Here is a 24,413-nt window from a genome sequence, read left to right on the forward strand (position 1 = left end):
GCTTGGGTATGATAGTGATGATAAATCTGAGGATGATAATAGGACACATGTGGGAGATGAAAGGGAACGGAAAAAAGAGCAAGTGAGGAAGTTCCCTGTGCTTAAGCCAATGGCTAAGGCTGAGCATATTTCTTTTGAGAAAGATATGTTGTTTACTACACCTAAGCAATTCAAGGAAGTTATAACAGATTATACAGTTCATGGTGGATAGGGGATCAGATTTGCTAAAAGTCATCTGCAAAGGGTAAGAACTGTCTGCCAAGAAGGGTGCAAATTTTTTGCCTATCTAACAAAGTTGCCAAGGGAGAGGAGCTACCAACTAAGGACATTGACATTGGAACACACCTGCTCTAGAAGTTATAAGAATCTTAGGTATACTTCATCATACATTAGAAAGAAGTTAATGAAGAAGGTGAAAAGATAGCCTAATATCAAGCTGAGAGATATCCAAGAGGCTGTCTATGACAAGTATACCCTAAACATAAGTGTAAAAAAAGCAAGTAGGGCTAGGGATAAGGCTTGAGAATATGTTGATGGGGTTTATACACAACAGTACAACCAGCTGTGAGAGTACTGTAAGGAATTAAGGAGGGTCAGTCCTTGTAGTACCATACTTATGAAGGTACATACCTTCCATGATAGAGATTTAGCAACTGAGATGGATTTGGTGTGTGGTTGCCTTATTTTGAGAGGCTATACATATGTTTGGAGGGCTACAAGAAGGGGGTTTTGGCTGGATGCAGGCCATTCATTGGTTTGGATGCCTGCCATTTGAAGAACAAGTGAGGGGGGCAATTGATTACTGTAGTATGCAGAGATCCTAATGAGGAGTATTTCTTACTTGCATATGTAGTGGTAGAGGCTGAAACCAAGGACTCTTGAACTTGGTTCATCAATCTGTTACTTGCAAACATAGGTCAAAATAGGAGATGAGTGTTTATGTCAGACCAGCAGAAGGTGTGTAGTTTATTCTCTAAGACATAGGTCAAACATTGGTTGTTTTTTTCTTCATTTACTCATTGTATCTATCTCTAAGACACATTTTCCTTTGATACTGTTTGTGACAAGGATTGGTGCAAACTTTCATTGATAACTAGCCATAGTATGAACATAGGATTTGCTACAGGCACTCTACAACAACTTCAGGAAGAATCATCCTAGTGTTCTGATCAGAGAATTGTTTTGGAAGGCAACCAAGGCAACTTATAAAGAAGAGTTTGATAGGGTGATGGATGAGCTGAAGGGTATTGATGCTAATGCACATAGTTGGTTGGATGCTTATTCAACAACAAAATGGGCGAGACGCATGTTTGGTGAGGATGACTTGACTGACACTATATTGAACAATATGTGTGAGAGTTTCAACAGCAAGATTCTTACATTTAGGTCTAAGCCTATAATTATCATGGTATGAGTCTTTGTGATCACCTACAGTTAATTAGGTTCATTGTTTGGTACTGTTTTTAGCAGGTGTTGCAATTAATATCTAATGTTTCATTGTACTTGTATGTGCTTATAGCTTAAGTTTATCAGGCTATATCTCATGACTAGGTTTTAAGAAAATAGAGAGAAGATTCTAAGAGTAGAGTCAGATATTTGTGCCAAGGTTCTAAAGAGGTTGCACAAGGAAAAATTGGCAGCCTGTAGGTGGTTAGCTTCTTGGGCAGGGCAGACCTAGTTTGAAGTAAAAAATGGTTTGCAAAGTTTCACTGTTGACTTGGCCACAACACACTACAGTTGTAGGAAGTGGGATATAAGTGGCATACCTTGTGCTCATGCAATCACCTGCATATTTTTTAACAGACAAGATGCTGAGCAGTATGTTCACCCATGTTACCATGTCTCTACATACAAGGCATGCTATGAACCAATCATATCACCAATCAATGGACATAATATGTAGAGACCTAGTGGTGTGACCCCAGTTCAGCCTCCCATCAAAAGAAGACCACCAGGCAGACCTAAGAAGAAGAGAGCAAGGGAACCTAATGAGCCAACAAGTAGGAGAGTTGGCATCTCTAAGCAATGCAAGGCCTGTGGTAAGTTAGGGCATAATAAAAGAAGTTGCAAATATAAGATTGGAAGGAATTCCTTACTGCCAGGCACCGCAAACAGAACCAATACATCTAATAAGGTAATATATGGACATGTGTGCGAAATAGTTGCTTTTCAAAATTCAATATTAATGTGTGTGAATTTTGTAGACCAGCAAAACCAGAACCAGAACCAGGGTAGCCTCAGCCATACTAGGTGCACCATACTAGGCTAGTATGCATAGCTTCAGCTCCAATCCAAGTGCACCACCTCAGTCCAGCATGCATAGCCCATCCCCTCCAAGTGCACCATACCAGTCTAGCACGCCCAACTTCAGGCTAGGTGCACCACCTCAGTCCAGCATGCATAGCCCAGCCACTCCAAGTGCACCATACCAGTCCAGCAAGCCCAGCTTCAGGCCAAGTGCACCATCTTAGGCCAAGACAAGCTCAGCCACTCAATTTACATCATCTCAGACCATGATGCACCAATCCAGTCCAAATGTAACACCTCATGCCAGGACAAGCTCATCCAATCCATTTCAGGCCAGCAGAAGCACATTCATCCACTCTTATACACAGCAGCACAACTCCACTCCAGCTGCACCACACCAGTCAGGCAGCACCACACAAAATCCAGGTGCACATCAGAACTCCAATTGCAGCAACCCAAATCCAAGGCAGAAAAAGACAAGGGTGGTCACATCAGAGACTCTAAAGGCTTCTAAGAATGCATCCATACATGGAAGTAATAGACATGGTGGGAATCAATCATCTGAGCATGGTCCAAGGAAATGAAGAGAGCACAAGTTCATTTTTCCTTTGTAACATGCTAACCAAACATACACTTCCACCACCCACCTAACCAAACATAAACACTTCCACACTCCCCACTTGTTGCCTAACCAAACTTCCACTACTTGTCTAACTACACATACAATTATAGAGACAAATCCCACATATCACCAATAAGAATGCCAAAGCCATAGTATAAAACTTCTCTCTCTTGTAGCATCTTGCAACCTCGGCCTTTAGTTTGATAATCCATTGCCTTTGCTCTGGGATGAGCACCTTACCACATTCACATATCTCATCATCACGCCATTGGAAGAATTTACACTTTCGCTCAACCTGAAATGCAAACCAAGCACTTAATAATGAAACACAAGAAAATTGAAAAATAAAATTCCACCACCAAAGAAGAATTTAAACAAAAAAACTGAAACCCAATAAAACGAAATACTCAAATTGAAATACCTAGTAGTTTGGACAACCATAAAACCTTCTGCCAGGGTTGTTTGCTGTCCACGAAACGACTAACATTGGTTTTTCAGCATAGTAGCACCTTAATGGAGCTCTCCTCCTCAAGCTTGAACTGGTTGAAGAGTTTGCTTCCATCTGATTAGGGACTTTGAAATGGTTGAAGATCTTGAGAGATGGTTGATGATGATGGTGGCTTCAAGTGACAGAGATGGTTTGAGAGAGAGGCTGATGGTTCGAGAGAGATTAAGAGGGTAATTCTAGGGATTCAAGTCTGATTTGGAGATTTTCAGTGGTAGATTGGTTGGTGAGTGCCTTATGTGACATACACGTGACTGGGTTTGGGGCGGGAAAGCCATGTGTCGAAGTGGGTCATGTCACGTGTAAAAAAATATCATTATTTTATTTCTCGGTTAGCCACATATGCTATCTCCTTTTGTTGGCTGACGATAAAGACTTAAATGTCACGCGTTAATTGGTTTAGGGACTAAAAATGGTGAAATTAAAATGTAGGGATCAAAATAGAAAAAAAGTCAAAATGTAGGAACTAAAAGTGCATTTACGCCTATGATATATAATGATTGTAGGATAACATTTGGACCTAAACATGTTTGGAGTTTTAGGTTTCAACTCCTAATAGAAAGATGATGTGTGCCTGGCATATGACCATTTAACTACATTTAATCCAACCAACTAAATAAACTACGTGCATTGCACATGATATGGTCCCGTGCATTTTTCTATTGGTATTGAAGCCTAATCTTCAAAGCCAAACTTTTTCTTTTCAGTAGTCCAAAATGCTATGGAATTACTAAATAAAAAAATGCTGAGCCATTTATTTATATATACTTTCAAAAAATTGATATTATAAAATAATTAATTTTTTACACCATATTGTTACCTTTTGTTCTCTGCGTTTGTTATTTGGCTTGCACTTTTTTGTCTCTATTGTTTAGTTATATTATATAGGTAGAAAAATGATATGTGCATAATATTTTCACAATATTTTTATAATAAATTTTAAGTGGTAAATTGTTACTGGTTGTTATTGTTGAGACAAAAAAGTAATCTTAGTGTTAGGTTCAAATTTGAACTAATAACAACTAACCACTTATAATTTATTGTGAAAATATTATAGACGTAACATCTCAGAGTATATATTCTACAAGGACCATAATCAACATAACAAACAACTTACTATTATCCAATTTATTTATTAAACGAAATATGTCAATACCGATAAGATCATGTGCGCTGGAGAGAAGGATTGGTAGTAAATTCCAATAGAAATGAAAAAGGGTTTTCTGATTAAGAAAAAAAAAAAAATCAGATTGCGTTGATAAACTGATATTGACATGTGACCATTTTTTTGTTTTTGTTTGAAGTTTTATTAAGAAAATGAAAAAAAATGGTAGAAGATAGATAGAGTTGGTGATGTCATTTAGGTGTGAGTGTGTTCCTCAAAAAAAAAAAAAGAAAAAAAAAAAGGGCGTGAGTGTGAAAGCTAAGCACGTTTGAGAAGAGTATAGTTGATTAAAGTTCAACAAAATGAAGTAATAGGAATTTTAACCCAATCATTGAGAATGCCTCACTGAAATCTCGTTGACATATTCAAAATGCAAAAAAAAGATTTAAAATGTGAGACAGACACCCTGGACTTGAACAGCGTTTCTGAGACAGCTGGGACAATCAAAACTCCTGCAATTATTAAAACTTCTCTGCTTTGGAAGCTGCCACGTTGTGCTCAACCTTAATTACCTCAACAATACTCAATTGCAACACCAATATTAATTATTATTGGGTTTTTTTTGGCGAACAAGTATTTTGCTTTTTTTTTTTTTTGCGAGTAAATGCAGTCCTTTCTTTTTATAAGCATCAAGTTATTATTAGAAGAATTGAGTTAACTGAACAACCACATAGTGAATTGAGTTAACTGAAGACCCCCAATGTTTATGAGTTCTCTAGTCATCCGAATTTACGGCATGGCAGTTACTTACTTCAAGTCTATGGAGCCCTTCAAATCTAACGGAATCCTAACCTAAAAGAATACCGTACTTGACTGACGTCTTCCGTTAGTCTGTCAACTCTGTTTATTTTTCCGCCCCACTCTGTCTCTCTGTCTCTCTCTTTCTCTCACATACACTGCAGCACACAGAAGCAGAAGCCATATCCACCTACTCAACTCTCTCTCTCTCTCTCCAGAAAAAGGAAAACCTTTTTTCTTTGATTTTTAAATTTTTTTTTTATTTTCTAACTCAACTGCCGCGAACTTTTCTCGGGAACCAAACAAGATGGCGTCAGAGTCATCAGCAGCAGAAGAAGAAGGAAAAGCTTGGGAAGATGCTCTGAGAAAGATGCTACCAGCAGGTGCGCCATTGCCAGACGAAGAGCACCTCGATTACTCAATAGCCGTCGAATACCAGGGGCCTCCGGTGCCTTACCAAGTCCCTAAGGTTGATCCCCTTGACCTCAATTCCATTCCTGTTCGCGCTTCTACGGTCCCTACTGTTTCGGACCTTTCCTTAATCCCGGTCGCCATGCCGATCCATCCGAAGCACAACAGGTTCAATCGAATCAGAAATGGAAATGGAAATGGAAATGGAGTAGGAGGTTACAGCAGGGAGCTCAACACTCCCGAAGAAAGACGTAGATTCTCTCCTGCTCCTGCTTCTGCTTCTGCTTCGGCTTCGGCTTCGGCTTCAAGAGCTCAATTCGAGCTACAGAGCAGCAACGAAGAAGGACCGGAATTCACGAACGGAATCAGAGAGGTTGAAGACTCGGAGGAGCCAAACGCGAACGGAGAAGGAAAACGAGCACCGGTGGTGACATTCAACACGCCAAGGGATTCGGAGGAGGACGAATCGGACGCGTACTCCAGCGCTGCCGAATTCCCCGTAGGATCATCGCGAGGCGAGAAGGAGAAGTGGTGGTCAAGGAAGCGAGGAGTGTGTAGTAGGTGTGGGAAAGGGAATAGGTTGAAAGAGAGAGAGCCGTGTATGGTTTGTGATGCTAAGTACTGTAGTAACTGTGTGTTAAAGGCGATGGGATCGATGCCGGAGGGGAGAAAGTGCGTGAGTTGTATCGGGCAGCCGATTGATGAGGCGAGGCGAGGCGGGTTGGGAAAGAGTTCAAGGATTTTGACAAAGGTTTGTAGTCCATTGGAGGTTAAGCAGATAATGAAGGCAGAGAAGGAGTGTGCCTCCAACCAATTGAGGCCTGAACAGTTGGTTGTGAATGGGAGGCCGTTGCGGCAGGAGGAGTTGGCTGAGATTCTCGGGTGTTCTATGGCGCCGCAGAAGTTGAAGCCCGGGAAGTATTGGTATGATAAGGATTCTGGCCTTTGGGGAAAGGTTGGTGAAGTCAAAACACTCTTTCAAGTTACTTTTTTTGTTTCCTCTGTTATTTAGTTCATTCATGCTTGTGTTTTTATGCTTTCAATTTGGATTGCAGGAGGGGGAGAAGCCTGATCGGATGATAAGTTCCAAATTGAATGTTGGGGGTAAGCTTAAGCCCACTGCGAGTAATGGGAACACCAAAGTTTACATTAATGGCCGTGAGATCACCAAGATTGAGCTCAGAGTGTTGAAGGTATGATTTGGTACAATTTATTTTCAGTATCTTGAAAATGGGATTGTTTGAAAAAAGCTACATGAAAAAAAAAAAAATGAAGTTTAAAAAAACTTTACTTTGGGAAAGTGTGATTTGGTAATGCAATACCAGAATTTTTGTTACAATAGAGTCATTCATTAAGAATATAGACCAAATGTCTAGCCATGTGGAGTCCTATCCGTTATCAGGAATATTGTTAAAAGAGATTCATACAGATGCATCAAAAGTGCTAATCATATCACATGTTAATAAGGAACAACCATATTTTTAAAGGTTTTCATACCACTTACTAGATGGAGTTGTTTCCTTGTTTAATATGAGAAAGCTCATCTATAACTTAACTCCTGCCACTATTTGGTCAGCTTGGAATCTATACCTTTTGATTTAGTCCTACCCCTTGAGAATTTGTTGTTACCAATCCCAGCTGTTTTTACTGTGTTGGCCTTTTTGGGTATGAGTTGTAAATAGTTGTTGCATCTGAGGGGCTTAAAAACATGCAAAAGTTACTTATCAAACCCAAAAAAAAAAAAAAAAAATGCAAAAGTTCAAGTTTTTCAAGAGACAGTAGAAACAATGCAAATGAGATACATTTGTTCCAATCCCAATGTCATCAAACCTAATATGAGAGGTTACTTATAAAAAAAGAAAAACTAATATGAGAGGTTTAATGGTCTAGGAGTTCAGAAGACCGAAGGGTCAATGTGGAACAATTGGAAAATTCACTTGGAAAATACTTAGCAAATCAGGTTGACTTGCATTACTTACCAAAAAAGGGACTTGCATTTCTTTGTGGAAGTAATCTTGCCTTTAGAGTGGCATAAAGGGGAATTTGTAGAGTGTTTGACATAGATGTCAGAGGCGAAGTCATATCTGAAGGATGCTACTTGTAATAACTTATTAAAGTTGTGATTAACAACTTGAAGTTGCCACTAGATTATGTTTGGTAGGGAAAGCCTTAAAAGTCCAGCCAATGACCATTTGCCCCCATCTTTTTCCTTAGGTTACTAAGAGAGAGAGAGAGAGATCCAAACACATTCCCATAGGGAACATTAGAATATCAAAGCGAATGCCTATGAAGCATTATCTGCCTTTTGACATGTTTTAAAATGGCAAATTAAACCAATCGACTAGAATATTAAAGTTAAACTCCCTAAGTGCTCTCTGCAACTAGGTACATTAATTATTCTCATGATTTGTTTGGAATCAGTAAGATGTCCATATGCTTGCATTCATCATCTCCTTTTCCAATTGACAAGCTTGACACTATTTGTCAGTTTTCTGCACTTCCATTTTTAAGCAATGGCATATGTTACCTGAATCTCTCTGCTACGTCTCCCATATAATCTGGATGATTCATAGGAAAATAGAGGTCAGTTTCTGCATAAATTTTCTGTAAATCACCGTTTTGATCATTTAAATCAGTAGATCAATGCATGTGGAGGGGCACTTAGAGCCATATGCTGTAAATAAGGGTCTCTCTCTGTCTTCTTGAGAGTATCCAATATTATAAAATCTTACAAATCAAGGGGGCAAACTTGCAAGTTTCTGTTTATATCTACAGGCCATTTCATATTCACTGGAAGTTCAAGACATAGATGACTCAAAATATAAGGTCTATTTGCAGAACTTACTTTTAAAAAAGGTCTATTTGTGGAATCATGTTAAAATTTTATAACATTGTCTTTTCGTCTTTCTGTTCGTTCCAGTTGCATTCTATTCTTGTATACTGTTATGTGGAGCTTTAATTATTTTTTAGTGATCAGGAATTTATGATGCATATTTGCTATTTTTTTTTGAGTCATGCTTTTCCCTCTTGTATTTTGAATCTATCCCCCTTCTAATCTCGCTGGCTCTTAAATATGTTGTACTTATTTCACCCAAGTATATATTATAAATAATTACCTTATATGTCTGATAAATTCAAGCTATCATTCATATTTCCCAGCTGGTAAATCTGTCAAAGCTGATTATACAATAGTCTAACTTAATATCTTCCCCCCCCCCCCTTCTTCTTCTTTTTTTTTTTTTTTTCCTTTTATAAAATTTATTGGAGATTTAAGTACTCTTTGTTGAAGTAGTTTCTTAATATCTTCTCGGTGGAAGTGTTATTGCCCTTTAAGCTTAATTTTGAGTGTTTTGACTTTCATTTCAGCTGGCCAATGTACAATGCCCCCGGGATACCCATTTTTGGGTGTATGATGATGGATCTTATGAGGAAGAAGGTCAAAATAACATAAAGGGGAATATATGGGGAAAGGTTCTCTCATATCCATGAATAATCTATATCTCTTGTCAGGTTCAAGTTTCAATTTCAACAAATGGATTTGAGTTGGTTTTTTATACAGTTGCAGTTTGGTTTTTGGTAGGCAGGCGTCCACTCGTTTCATTTGCTCATTACTTTCATTGCCTTTTCCACCTGGTAATCCTCATGAGACGAAAGAAGATCCAGCCGTTATTTCAGGCAGGTCTGTGCCTGAATATTTGGAGCAGGGAAGAATTCAGAAACTTCTGTTATTTGGGTTGGAAGGATCTGGAACTGGCACCATCTTCAAGCAGGTATATTTACATATATTACTGCTTTTAGGAATAAATGGGGGAAAAAAGTACTGCTTTTGTGCTAACTTTAAGATTGTGCATGTGATAAAATTTGTTCACATATTTTTCCTTTGGTGCTGATGTCAATATGCATATTAACACCCCCCCCCCCCCAAAAAATCAGTCAAATTAGGCACTTGTGAGTGTTGTTTCTTACTTTCCATTCTATTTTTATTCTTCTTTTTCTCTCTCTCTTTCTCCTTACAGACATGCTTCTTAAAGTGATTGTTTCTTAAAATATAGGTATTGGTTGAATTAACTCAAGAATCCATTATTTGATAATTATATTGACGCAACTAAATCAAAAACCATACCAGTTTTCTCTGCTTAAATCCTGAGGTATTGTTTGTTAGGTGGGAAAAAGGGAGGATATAAGAGGGGATGGAAAACTGGGAGTGGAGAGGGGGCTTAGGTGCTGTTGACCACCTGGGGTACCTATTCTCATTTGCCAAATATGGGCAAAAAATTGAGAGAAAATTGGCTATGGAGTAAAGGATGGAAAAAACGTACTATTGGCCCTCATGGTTATATACAGTTTTTCTTATTTTGGCATTCTTTTTTTAATTTTTAAATTTTTAAATTTTAATATTTTGAGTTTGTATTTGTTACCTTTAATTATACAAATTCCATGCAAAAGGGTAGTGGATTTGTTAGATTGTTGGAAAGGAAGGTTTGGAAACTATCATAATAGGAGCATATGGGAGGCAATCCCTTCATGTATCATGCAGTGTGTTGGGAGTTGGAGAGAGAAATGCTTGATGCTTTGAAAATTATGAGTCCTTGGTTTTGGATTTGAAAATGGTGGAAAATGTGGTACTAAAGACATTATGACTATAGCTACCATGGGCTATCTTTTTATAACTTACTTGAAGTACAAGATAGTTTTACGTTTTCTTAATTTGTACTTATTTTTTTCTGTTGGCATATCTCATGTATACTTCCTGTGTACTCGGGTTTCCCTTAGAACTTATTTAATAAAATTATTTTATATAAAAAAAAGGACTGATAAGATCTCAATATATTTTCATGACTTATTTTTTTCTGTTGGCATATTTCATGTATACTTCCTGTGTACTTGGGTTTCCCTTAGAACTTATTTAATAAAATTATTTTATATAAAAAAAAGGACTAATAAGATCTTAATATATTTGGAATGAAGTGAAAATATATTGAGATGCTTTGAATTAAAAGAATGGATGGTTAACATATTTAAAATGACAATATAATTTTAACCCAAATGCAATATTTAGAATTTAGACTTTTGTAGGAAAATATTAGAGAAAATTTATGAATGGTTTAATCATGCCTTTTAGGGAAGCAGTTATGGAGTTTCACTCAGGAGGATGATCATCTATGGAGGTAGTTGGTGGTAGTAAATATGGGGTGGGAAGCAGGCCTTGGACTTTGAATCTAGTCCTCATTACACATGATTTTGGGGCTTTGGAAGGCCATTAGAGGAGGGTGAAACTTTCTCAAGATTTTTTGGATTCAAAGTGGGGATGGTAGAAGAGTTAGATTTGCTTGGTTTTACTGATAGACATCTGGCATCTTTATTTCTTGAGTTATTTCAGTTAGCTGTCAACAAAGACTATGTTGATCACTTGCCTTTGCATTCTCCAGTAGCAAGGGAGTTATCGGATGATATATTTGTAGTCTCTTGAGTTTAATGGGTGAGAAATGTCCTTTGATTTTGGTGACAAAGACCGAATTCTATCAGGAAAAGGGCTTTGAATTTGGTATCAGTGAGTCTGATGTAGTAGATTTGGAGGACGAGGAATAGGACCTGTAAGGGGCAAGAGTTTTCTCTAGATGCAATCTCATCTTATAGCGTCTCTTTTCTTTTGGATGTCTTGGATGAAGGCAGACCAACAAATACCTGTTATTTTATAAATTCATTGGATTCTTGATCTAGAGGTGAACTTATGGGTAAAAACCCAATATACTCTGTTTGTCCCCTTTGTATTTTAGTACCATTTTTTATGAATAGAAATGATTTTACTTGTGTATATATACATGTGTGTGTGTGTGTGTTTTATATACAAGGTTGTCACAATAACTATAAAAAAACAGACATATTCCATTCCATTGTTCCTATTAAACATCTAATATGGAAGATAAGAATCCTCTCTTTCCTCTTACTTTTCCATCCTTCTTCCAAACCGAGTCTTGGATTATTCTAAAATGGACATGCATATGACAAGCCTAATGATTGGCAATCAAAAAGTATTTCTCTTTAACAGAGGGTAAGAAATGAAAAGAGACATTGGAGATTGTGTACTCTCCAACAATTTGTTTATGTGGTAGTGATATTCTGTTGAGCATACACGTGGGTGAAGTCCCACATTGAATAATAATGAGAAGAGTGAATGATTAATATAAACATAGATGAACCCAAACTCATAGGCTTAAGCTTTTGGGTTAAGTGGTGTTCCTATGTGTAATTTTAACCTCTAAATTGGACTTTCCCCTTGGTGTTCAGCAGAGCCCATGGTGGTGTGAGGCAAGGTGGTAAGGTGTTCAAGGTCTCTTCTGTAGTTGGAGCGGGGCCAAAGCAAGCCTAAAAGGCCCACAAAAACAATATTGGAAAAAGGCCCAACAAAGAAGTAATGCTAATGTTGCAAGATCAGGGTATGGTGTGAGACCCATGAACATGGAAATGCAGGTCAGTTCCCATGTATGAGCATGTTGGGTTGACAAGTGGTTCTCATGGATGGTGTATGAGAGACCCATGTATGACATGCTAGTGAATGAAAAAGCCCGTTAAGGCAAGGGAGAGCTAGTAGGACTTGAAGACTCATGTGAGGGGGAGATTTTTGGCTATATACATTTGAGTGGAGTCTCACATTGAATAATAATGAGAAAAATGATTAATAGAACATAGTTGGGCCCAAATTCAAAGGCTTAAGCTTTTGGGTTAAGTGTTGTCGCTATGTTTTATATTATCCTCTCAATTGAAATCTGCCCAACATATTCTTTGATTCTCTCTTTGGTAGAAGTGATTGAAAAAGGAGGGATGAAGGGGAAATTGAGAGGAGGTTATCTTCTCCTCATGTGGCTTAGCAAAATGTTGATCAGCTTTGCTATCTAAATATTTGATTTTTCAATTCAATTGCATGATTTCTTTGCATAGCACTAATTCATTTTTAAATCTTTATTATATTTCTTTCAATGCTCAGAATTTCTGTTCTTTTCATGAACAGGCCAAGTTTTTGTATGGGAACTTCACTCCAGAAGAGAAGCAGAATATCAAGCTGATGATTCAAAGCAATATGTACAAGTATCTTAGTATATTACTTGAGGGCCGAGAGCAATTTGAAGAGGAAGTATTGATGGAGAAAAAAAATACTTCTTTGAACGCTGAAGAGCCTGCCCCAGGTCTAAATTTTACTTTGTGACTCATTTCATGTCCATTTTATGGTGGAGATATTGTTCGTTGATTAAGTTGAAGCATCGCTTACTCTTGTGTGATGTCTTTTTTGTTGAAGCATCGCTTACTCTTGTGTGATGTCTTTTTTGGTGCCCTTCACGCTCTGTCCTTTTCCGATTCAAGATCCTTATGGTTGCTTTAAATTATATTTTTACATGGCATAGGAAATTATAATTTGTTCATTGCTCTATAGGAAAGCCTTTGGGAGAAAACAGATTTGTTCTTTCTCTATTTAGATGGCATAAGTTGAGAATAGCTTAACAAGCAAAGAATGGTACATTGTTTTAACATCCAAGAAACTTATAATGGCATCTCCTCTAATCATAAATAGAGGGAAAAAGAAAAGGAGGGGGTGGGGGGGTTACACAATTAGTTCTTGGGGTCAATGTATTATGCGTCTGTGTATTACCTATCAAAATTAGTTCAACTCAACTCAACTAAGCATGTGTGGTGTGGAGATCGTACACTCCAAGAGGTTTTTCTGGAACTTTATTGTATTAGAAGAACAAAGGATTCTTCAGTAGCGGAGGTTATGTGTTGGTCCGGTGGGAGGATTCATTGGGATGCTAAATTTTGTCATCCTCCACAAGATTGGGAACAAGAATCCTTTGATCTATTTATGGATATGGTCTACTCTTCAACGGTGCGGGGATTGGGTCCGAATCAATTGTATTGGAAGCCAGGAAGGAGTAGAGGTTTTGAGGTTAGAGGATTCTATCCTTCTTTCTACCCTCCTACCATCTTATCCTTCCCTTGGAAGATGATTTGGAAATCGAAGGTTCCTCCAAGGGTAGCTTTCTTTTCATGGTCTGCTTCCTTAGGTAAGATTTTAACAACAGATAACCTTCGCAAACGACGTGTGTAGTTCTTGATTGGTGCTATATGTGTAAGAATTGTGGGGAGTCAGTGAATTATCTTCTTCTTCATTGCCCCATTGCTTGTGAGTTGTGGTTGTTGGTGTTTTGTTTGTTTGGAATTCATTGGGTTATGCCTCAAAAGGTTATTGAGTTGTTTGAGTCTTGGCAGGGTAAGTTTGGACGACATAGAAATATAGAGTTGTGGAGAATTGTGCCTCATTGCTTGTTATGGTGTATTTGGCGCAAAAGGAATGCTAGAAGCTTTGAGGGATGTGAACGCTCTATGTTAGAGATTAAGTCTTTTTTCTTACACACTCTCCTCGATTAGAGTGTGGTCTTTTGTCATTTTTCTTGTTCTTCCCTTCCTGTTTTACTTGATCGTTGTAATCTTGGTTATTGATTTATGCCCCCATAGTACATTCCCAATGTACTCGGGTTGGCTGTTTTTCGTTTTTTAATAAAATTTTCGTTACTTATCAAAAAAAAAAAAAAAAAAAAACTCAACTCAACTAAGACTTAATTCCAATTAAATTTGTGTAGGCTCTATGGATTATTTTGCTAGTAATGGTATTGATTTCATGTATCTTTCCTACCATTTGATCCTATGCAAGATTATGTCCTTGTTTATCAAATCTTTTATCCTTCCCAACTACTTCTAGCCACTTTATTTTAGGCTCCCTTCTACCACATTTGACTGCTCTAGCTTGAATTAAATTGTCACTAATGCATTAAGTTTCATTTGGTAGACTGGAATCTGGTATACTCTCCTAACAAGTATGGTGGATTGGGAATTAGGGAATTGACCACTTTTAACCAAGCTTTGCTTGGTAGGTGGTTATGCATTTTATTGAGGATGATTATCTTTGAAGGCTAGTTATCGTTGTAAAATATAGCAAAGCTAGGGGTGATTGAATTTTTAAAGAGGTAAGGAAGCCTTATGGATGTAGTCCTTGGAGAGGTATTAGAGGGGTTGGGAGGAATTTGCTGCCTTCCTTTTCTTTGTGGTAAGGGATGGTCAGAGAATCTGATTTTGACATGATTTGCAGTGTGGAGAACTGGATTTGAAGAATGTGCTTGTTGATTTTTTTGATAGCTAAGAATAAAGATGCTTATGTGTTCTTGGGCTATAGGGGGATGATAGGTATGTTTTTGGAATCGTGGATTCTTTGAGCTTTCCTGTATTGGAGTTGGAACTGGTTGATTTTTGTATGCACTTATTCTGCTCCAATATTTCAGTTGCTGGTGGAATTGATTGTATGAGATGGAAGTTGAACCATAATGGAAAATTTATGGTTTTCTCTTACAATGAAGCCTTAAAAGGATCTAAGAAATTTCCTTGGAAGAGTATTTGGTGTTAACGCATTTTATTTCCTATAAAAAAACAAAAGTATTTGGTGTAGCAAAGTCCCTAAAAAAAAGTGTTTTGCTTCTTTTTTTCTTAATGTATTATTAACCTTGTAAATTGGTGTTGAAGAGCCTTGTACCTTAACTGGTCGACACCTCTCGGTGTTTCCAATACATCAAAGTTTCAAATATTCCCTCCCCTGTTGCAACTATAAAAAAAAAAAATAAAAAAAAAAGAAGAAAAAAACCTTGTAAATTGGTGTTGGTTGTCTGTGTAATATTGAATCCATTGATAAACTATTGCTACACTGCTATTTTGCAAGTGAATTATGGTCTTTTGTAGTTTCTGCCTTTGGAAGTTTTTGGGTGATGCCATAGAAGGTGATAAATATCTACCTCAGTTTCCAATGGTTTTTTGGTCAGCATAAAAATACCAATGGGATGTGACTTCCATTTGCCTTATATGGACCTACTGAAAGACACTGACTTGTTTGGTTCAAAATTAAGCAAGACTCAAATCCTAGTTTCAGGTTAGTAAGTACAGTTGGTGAGGTTCTAAAATGCCCAGTCAATATAAAAAGGTTACGAAAAGGATAATTTCTCAAAGTATACCTTGGACCTACTGAAAGAGACCGGCATCTGAGGTGCAAAATAAGTAAGATTCACATCAAGTGTCAGGTTTAGTAATTATGATTGTGAACCTGATGATCCAAGAAGATATAGGAGACTGGGTGGGAAGATGATATCTGATTTAGTGACAAAGTTTTTGATATATCAATTTTTTTTCCCTTTCAAACCTTCATTCTTGGTGTTAAAGACTGTGCGGAGTTAGCTTGATATGGTCTCAGTTTTATGTCTAACATGTCATAAATTTAATGGAAGCTCTTGATACCTTCTTCTTTGTTCTTGATGTCAAAGAAGTCCTCTTTTTATTGAAAGAAAAATAAATAAAGGCTACATGTACCTAGAAGTTTTATGGCTCTTTGGGAAGAATGAACGAAGCAGTTAACTGTGTTATGAATTTACGTGAAACAGGACCTGATGAAAGAAATGCATGCATCTATTCAATCAACCAAAGGTTCAGGCATTTTTCTGATTGGTTACTGGATACTGTGGCTACGGGAGACTTGGATACTTTCTTCCCAGCTGCTACACGTGAATATGCTCCAATTGTAGATGAAGTTTGGAGGGATCCTGCCATTCAGGAAACATTCAAGAGAAGAGAGGAATTGCATTGTCTTCCTGATGTTGCTAAATATTTCTTAGATCAGGTATGCCTCAACTATGTTTTCTTCACTTGTTTTGCTGTGAAGCATATACCAGTTAATTCGGGATGTTTCTGTGGCATTCTCCTGACTTTTTCTATGCTCCACTAATAGATACTTAGGCAGCCTCTATTTTATCCTTCTTTGTGTTTCTGTTTGCAGTTAATTCATTGCTAAAGTCAATTCTTTTATGTCTTTCTTTTCTCATTTTGATTTGTCATGTTTCCTTGATCACATAGAATTAAATTAGTGCCATGCATGGATTAATAAGAAAAATCATCTGTAAACTAAGAAAATATTTCAAAGATATAATTGAAATTGGACAATAAAATAGATAATAAAAATAAAAGAACAAAAATTGTTTTATGTTAAAAACATAAAGTAAAAAACAAATTTTTATAAAAATAAAAATTATAAATGTTATTACTGTGATAAAGACGAAACTCCTTTTATAAATTTTGTGAAGATTTTGGTATATAGTTTAATATATTTATTTTAAATTTCTTGGAACTTTGATTAGAGTTCTAATTAGAGCAAACTATGTTAATAAATTTATACTTATAGCGCATCAAATAGTGAAAGCACATCTGCGGTGTGTAGCTCTTAAATTGAGCTACATAGTGCAAGCCCGATGCGTAAGACTCAAAGTTTTAATTTCAAAAAAAAAAAAAATACTATGGGTAGATAATTGAAATAATATAAAATAAATAATGAAAATTCTCTTAAATTTTTAGAGACTTTGAGTTAAGCGGAGTAGTTTTTCTAAATTTCGCTAAACTCTAGCTCAACACTTTCACTTCAAGCAAACTGTGTTAATAATTTTAATTTACTTATGTTATGATACTCTATATGTCAAAAGCATGTTGTACCACATCTAACACTAGTATTGAGCCACTTGGTGGAACCACAATTTAGAGGATGCAATATTTATTCTCTATTGTTACATCGTAAGATGCACAACTTAATTTATAACCATATGTAAATTAAAGAAAGTATTTCAATCATGGAATTAATATTGAATAATAAAATAGATACTAAAAATAAAAAAACAAAAATGACTTAAATTTACACGACAAAAGTAAAATGTGTAAGGCCAAGTTTTTATAAAAAATCAAAAAATTATTTTGATTATAAAATAATTAAACATTAATTATGAAGCTCTTTATAAATTTATTGAAATATTTTTAGAATTTAGTTTTAATTGGATGGTATTTTATATTTTTTAAAGAACTTTGGTGCTAGAGTTGCAGCAGAAACTCTTTTACTTATAAATAAAAAATAAAAATTTGGTAATAGAGTTTCATGTGAAGTAAATTATGTTAAAAATTTTGATGTGAATATAATGAGTTTCATGGTGAATGTATATTGTACAATTTGTAATACTTATATTGAGTCACATAGTGTAAGTATAACATATAAAAACCAACTTATATTATTATAATAATAAAAATTATGGTAGATTGTTAAAATAATACAAAATAAATAATGATATATATATATATATATATTTGTTGTATTTCTAGAATCTTTGATTGTTTGTAGAATTTTAACTGCAGTGGTATTTTTTAAACCTTTTGATGCATTTAAAGTGCATCACAGTACATAAGGAGAAACAATGAAAAAAGAAAAGAAAAAAAGATAGGCATCCACTTATGATATGATATTTTTTGGACATGAACCTATATAATACATAATTTTATTGTGAATTTTTTGGCGGAAATCACTATTATAATATAATTTCACAACTATCATATAGTGTATCAGAGGTCTTATAATTTTACATGGAAGGCTTTTATTTGTGTTTACAGGGATGGAGTAAAATTACACTTGCCCCACTTAACAATATCATTGATCATTTTAAAGGCCATAAAAAAATTTATGAATCTAAAATCTAAAACAAAATTAACAAGCCCAAAAAAATTAGTTCAACATTAAAAATTACCAATAGCAAAACTAAAAAAAATTAAACCCAATCAACAAATTTTATGCAAAACCAACAACCAAGACCTTTAAAATGTTGAGTTCCCTTTTCATGAGTGACTGCATTATAATCTAGTAAGAAACAACGATTTTGTGCTTTTGTCTTTGTTGGCAGTTTTTTAGTACTAAATGGATCCTTAATTGGAGTTTCATAATGATTTTTCCCTAACTCCATGTCTTGGCTGGTGTTAATTGAAATGAGTTAAAAGGTTTACGATTTTAGTTGGGTAAATTACAAAAATCCCTATAGTTTGTAATTTACCCAAGTCCTAATAAAAGGTAACCACTTGATGCAAGAAGAGTATAGCCATTTGGCACAACTACGGGATTCTCGGACCTAGCTTATATATATATATATATATATATATATATATATAATATTGCAATTCTGGTGCAGCTTGTTAAAGGTTCATAGCTTTCCTGAATTGGTTTTTCTCCTAATCATTTTTTTACTTTGTCTCTCATGTGATGCAAATGTGATGAACTTAAAAAGTCGTCCTTTATAATATAGTCTGTGATCAAATTGCATCTCTTTTCCTCATAAACAAGGGACAAAGGATGAGGTCTTAGCTTCATTTTTATATGGCACATGAGTTTTCTGTTTACACGTCAGGAAAAACTATTTTTCATTGAAAGAAAAAAAATTCTAAAGCATATTTGGTGAGGGTGTGGTTATCTCTGAAGACGGGTTATTAGCATAAAGTATGGAGAAGCCTGAGGACAGTGGACTTTATAGTCAATGAGAAGTACCTGTAGATGTAATGTACTGAGTAGTAAGGGTGGGTTCAGAGATGTTGTCAGGTTTCATACTTCTTGTGGTTGGGGATGGTAGAAGAGTACATTTTTGACATGATGCATGGTGTAGAGACTGGATTTTGTTTTGAAGAACATTGTTCCAGATTACACTTGATAGTAGAAGACAAAGATTCTTTTGTGCACTCTTATTTGAATTTTATGGAAGATGTAGGGGGGGGGGGGGGGGAAGGTGTGTGGGGACCCATTCGTGGAACCATCATTTGGTTTGTGCTTGGCATGCTTTGCAAAAGTTATGATCTTTCATGTCCTGTTTCTGGGTGATTGATCTGCTTTCTGGTTCCTTTGGGGATTTTTGTACCTTATATTCCTTCATTGTCAAGTAATTAGGAATGGTTTTAGATTTCATTGTTTTTCAAAATTGCAATTACTAGTTTTGGCCAGGCAATCAGGAAATATACATAAGACTCTGGCAACATAATATATTTAGAATTAATTATAATCATAAAAATTGTTTATGATATATTAGTGATGAAGATAGCTTAATAAGTCTGTTGGCATTGTGGTTGAAAGTGAGGTACATGCCATTTGGTTTAGGGTTCAAAGTGTGCTCATGTTGACATTTCTCATAATTTTTGTTTAATTTGGCTAGTATACGTACATATACACATCATATGTGCGTATATATTGTTTAATAGACAGATTGATGTAAACAATGGCATTAGCTTAGTGCCTTTAGCAATTAGACACATGGGCCAGGTTCAGGTTGTATGTTGACAATATGTCAGTATCATGAACCTATTGATTCACAAAAACCATTCCCGTTCAATGCTTTTCTGGTGGGTTGAAGAGCACAAACTAAAATAGCCCAAGAAAGACAATTGGTTAACAAACAGTTGGCAGGGTTTAGGGTATAGGTGATACAGACCAATGAGTTCTAATGCCAAAATTGATGCAAGACAAATCAAAAAAAGATGCAAAAAAATTGAAGGAAAAAAAAAAAAACCTAGGAATACCTAAGCTTGCTTGGAGTCAACACTATTTAAGAAAGAACAATCTAGTAAGAACCTAGGGTTGGATGGAGTTGGTGCCAAACCCTTGGATAAGCTCCAAGAGAAATTTTGTTCATCATAAACTTGCCTCCATAGGAGAACAATAGCAAACTTATTTTACTAGTAAAGTTAAACCCTAATTCCAATGAACCTATAACAATACAATTGAGTTTAAACCAAGCTAAATTAAAATAAAATTTCCTTCATGCTTCCCACATCATTAGGACTAGGGAAAAAAAGTGTGCTGTAAAAGCAAAGAGGCAGCTTATCTTAAGTAGTAATTGAAAATTTGTAGAAAGGATTTAGCAATAATTTCTATGTTGGAATTACAGATTCATACATACTATAATATATATTGTAAATATATTAATTTAGGATGCTCTAAGCCTTAGCATGTAACCAGATTACTGTATTTTGATGTAATCAGACTAGACTATATTATCAGGTTACATCTGTCATAACATTTATATTTTGGTTTGTCATGGAAATCAATAGATTGGATAAGGTTCTTCTCTCTCATGCCTCCAGATGAGGCAATTGCTTTCGATCTGATTTTTAGTTTTTATTTATTATTTATTATCTATGTTATGGTCTAGGATGTGTGGTCCCTCTCACCAATTGACTAAGATGATTTAATGAAAGTTGAGCCTGCTTGAATTGCCTAATGTTTCTTTGTTCACATGCCTAGTTTTTAATATCTCAATGGACATTACTGTTTTTCTGTTTACAGGTTATAGAGATATCAAGCAATGAGTATGAACCTTCAGACAAGGACATTTTATATGCAGAGGGAGTCACTCAGAGCAATGGTCTTACCTTCATGGAATTCTCATTTGATGATAGAAGCCCCATGTCTGAGATATACAATGATAACTTCGAATGCGCACCTCCCTTGACCAAGTAAAACCTCCATTCTTTTCTCCTACTGCATACTGTTGCATCTGTTTGTACAAATTTTCTTGCAGTGCTAAAACTACTTTCTATTGTCTCTTCTCTTTTGGGTCACAGATACCAACTAATTCGCATAAATTGTAAGGGACTGCATGATGGTTGCAAATGGTTGGAGATGTTTGAAGATGTGAGGGCAGTGATATTTTGTGTTTCCTTGAGTGACTATGATCAGATGTGGGCCCATGGTACTGGTCCTTCTCATAATAAAATGCTTGCAAGCAGAGATTTGTTTGAGAGTTTGGTGAGGCACCCTTGTTTCAAAGACACCCCTTTTGTGCTCCTGCTGAACAAATACGATGCCTTTGAAGACAAGATAAACCAGGTTCCTTTGTCAACTTGTGAATGGTTCAGAGACTTCAGCCCTGTGAAGCCTCATCACAATAGTCAGTCCCTGGCACATCAGGCATACTACTATGTGGCAGTCAAATTTAAGGAGCTGTATACTTCCATAAGCGGGCGGAAGTTATTCGCGTGGCAGACACGAGGTTGGGATCGTACATCAGTTGATGAGGCATTCAAGTATATAAGGGAGGTCCTCAAGTGGGATGAAGAAAAGGATGAAAATATGTATGGAATTTCTGGGGAGGATTCATTTTACAGTACAGAAATGAGTTCCTCTCCATATATTAGGCAGGAATGAATCCCTTTTTTGTTTAGCTTGGGTGAGCCAGCAGTTTGAAATGAATGATCGAGGACCTACTTCCCATTTCCCATACTTTTATCTGCTCTGAATATTTGGTAGATATTTAGTGCTTAACATGACATGATGGAGTAAAGGAAGTGAGGTCCGTATGGCTGGAAATGTGCCGTGAGCTGGTAAGTTCAGGATTGTTGAGTACTTCAAAATTAGCTTGATCTGATTTGCAAGAATGTAAATTTTTGGCATAATTTGCTTTCCTGTATAGTATAGATTGTTCAACATGAATAAGTTTTCCTAGGTAAATTTGTTATATTTGTTGTAAATGAAGAAATTCCCTTTTCTCATATCACCTTCATTCTGGAACTCACCAACAATAAATTTCAATGATATGCTTGGCAACTCTCCTTTGAGTCGTCTTAGTGGACTGGATGAGATATATTTTTGGTTTTCGTAAATTATAATTATATTATTACAAATGTTAAACTCGGGTTAGTTATGTATGTTCAAAAATTTTGAGAACCGGTTAAAGTGAAGTGAAGCCGTGCTTGATTTCTTACCTCAATTTTGTATCCAATGCAAAAGACTTGCTTTTAAGGTGTCTGTGAGAGGTCGTTGGTATGTAGCCTTGTCTCAATTTTGGAGAGGCCAATTGCTGAACCTGAACTGAGACACAGCATGGGTGGAGGGCAATTGTCATCATATAGGTCTAACCTCTCTATTTCTAAATAGATTACCACATGAAATCAGTTGTATTGGCTACTTCTGTTTGGATGTGGAGTAAATATTATTACTCTAGCATGACTTCTATTATATCTTGTTGTAAGCCCGGATGACGTAGTATTGATTTGCTCGATTTTGCACGATACTGTATTTGGAGATTGATGCAAACGTGCGTGCAGAGTTATTGAGTGGCGAACGCAGGCAGACACAGATTTTCTAATTTCTAGCAATTCGGCTGGTTAACCAAATGATCTCGCAACAGCTATTGGCCTGGCTCAGCTTGATGAAGCTCATGATACTTCTTTATGACCAACTCTCGTGCCAATTCCACCGCCAAGCTAAGGGGTCCTCCAAATGGTAGGGATAAAGATCTGAAAAGCCCTCCCATGATGGTTTGGCGAATGTCTCTTGCACAATAATTAGAAGAAAGACGCAACAAGGCCTTTGCTACAGTTGCAATGAAAAGTTTTAACGCATGCCCACTTTTCAAAAATCTCTTACTTATAAAAGCATGTTGCAAGGAAGATGATACTAATAGCTAGAGATGTGATCGTGGAAACTGAGACCATGGAAACAGGAAACTATTCAAAATCGAGAGATACCAGACATCTTCTTGGTTGCCATTCGTGATACCCATACACTTGAAACCATGCGGAAGAGAGACACTTTCAGCATCGTACCGACTATTGTATTGCTTGACTCTGGAAGTACTTGCAATTTCACAAGGAAGAAACTAGCCTAATACTGATACTCACAGGGGAGGGAAAGAGGTCATCTTAAGGAGGCATTCAATTCCAGTTCCAAGCTAATCGCATAATGGAGGACCATGAGTACTTACACAAAACTTCAAGCTGAACCTCGGTAAAATTCTTAGCATTCAGGACACCATGATCTCAACAAGAAATAAGATACAGGTGTTAAATAGTAATGACTCTTGAATGAGTTTCAGACCATTTGTAAGAGTCTACCTCCTAAATGAGCCCACGACCATCACATTCCCCTTTAGCTTGGACGTAATCCAGTAGCCTCCAATCCTTACCGCTACCCCTGCCCCTACTACTAAAAGTCTCAGATTGAGAGATCGGTAATTTACATGCAAAACACAGGCATCATCCACCCAAACAATAGTCCCTTTTCATCACCGGTGGTTTTGCGAAGAAGATGGTTCGTGACTTGTGTGTATAATATCACTGTGTGTCTTTCTGGGTTAGCTGTTTGTAAAAGTGCGTTTTTTTTAAAACAATCAATTTTAAATGCCTGTTTTGAAAAAAACAATTTTATAAAATCACAATTAAGTATTTGAAACAGCATGCAGAAAAAGTGTTGCTTTTATTTATTATTATTTTTTTTATACAAAATAAAAATTTTACTTTAACTCAATTTATGTGTATATGTATGAAAAATGTGTATATGTATGTGAAACTTCTATATAGAGACATGAATTCTGGCCCTTGCTCTCTCACATCTTACAAGAACTTTGTACTTATGGAGTGACTATTATATTAACGGGGTGCAGTGGTGAAAAAGTATTGTTCCTATTGATCAGCATTTGGATAGCTTTATCTAAAATTGTTGTTTCAAGTCAACCTACCAAAAAGGACTTAATTAATTAACTCGTTGATAGTCCAAACTTACAAGCATCAAATTTTTGATCATCCTTTCTTAGAGTTAGATGAATGAATACAAAAGGTTGGTGAAGTCAGTTGAATGAAAAAGGTTAATGTATTTTTCTTATGTATCCATCTAAATATCCAAAGTTGGAGGAATCGCAACTGATATCAAAAGAGATTTATACTTCTACTAGCGCCAAACTTGTTCTAGTCCCATTAAATTCTCATTTAGCACCAACCAAGCACACATAATTTTCCCTTTTTTATTGAATGAAGGCCACGAGTAAATTAGTAAGAATAAACAATGTGACTAATGA

At 36.2% G+C, this 24,413-nt stretch overlaps 1 protein-coding gene across 1 annotated transcript; it reads left to right on the top strand.

The window, feature by feature from the left end:
• The first annotated feature begins 5,383 nt into the window (after positions 1-5,383).
• On the top strand, positions 5,384-22,200 carry LOC142631528 (extra-large guanine nucleotide-binding protein 3-like). Its single transcript, XM_075805695.1, has 8 exons — positions 5,384-6,643; positions 6,744-6,881; positions 9,055-9,159; positions 9,273-9,458; positions 12,698-12,872; positions 16,161-16,396; positions 20,906-21,075; positions 21,184-22,200. Exons 1-8 carry the CDS (start codon positions 5,585-5,587, stop codon positions 21,764-21,766), a joined length of 2,652 nt encoding a protein of 883 aa, XP_075661810.1. The 5' UTR covers positions 5,384-5,584; the 3' UTR covers positions 21,767-22,200.
• Positions 22,201-24,413: the final 2,213 nt, after the last annotated feature.

Source organism: Castanea sativa, chromosome 4 (genome assembly GCF_040712315.1).
Source record: "Castanea sativa cultivar Marrone di Chiusa Pesio chromosome 4, ASM4071231v1".
Taxonomy (NCBI): Eukaryota; Viridiplantae; Streptophyta; class Magnoliopsida; order Fagales; family Fagaceae; genus Castanea; species Castanea sativa.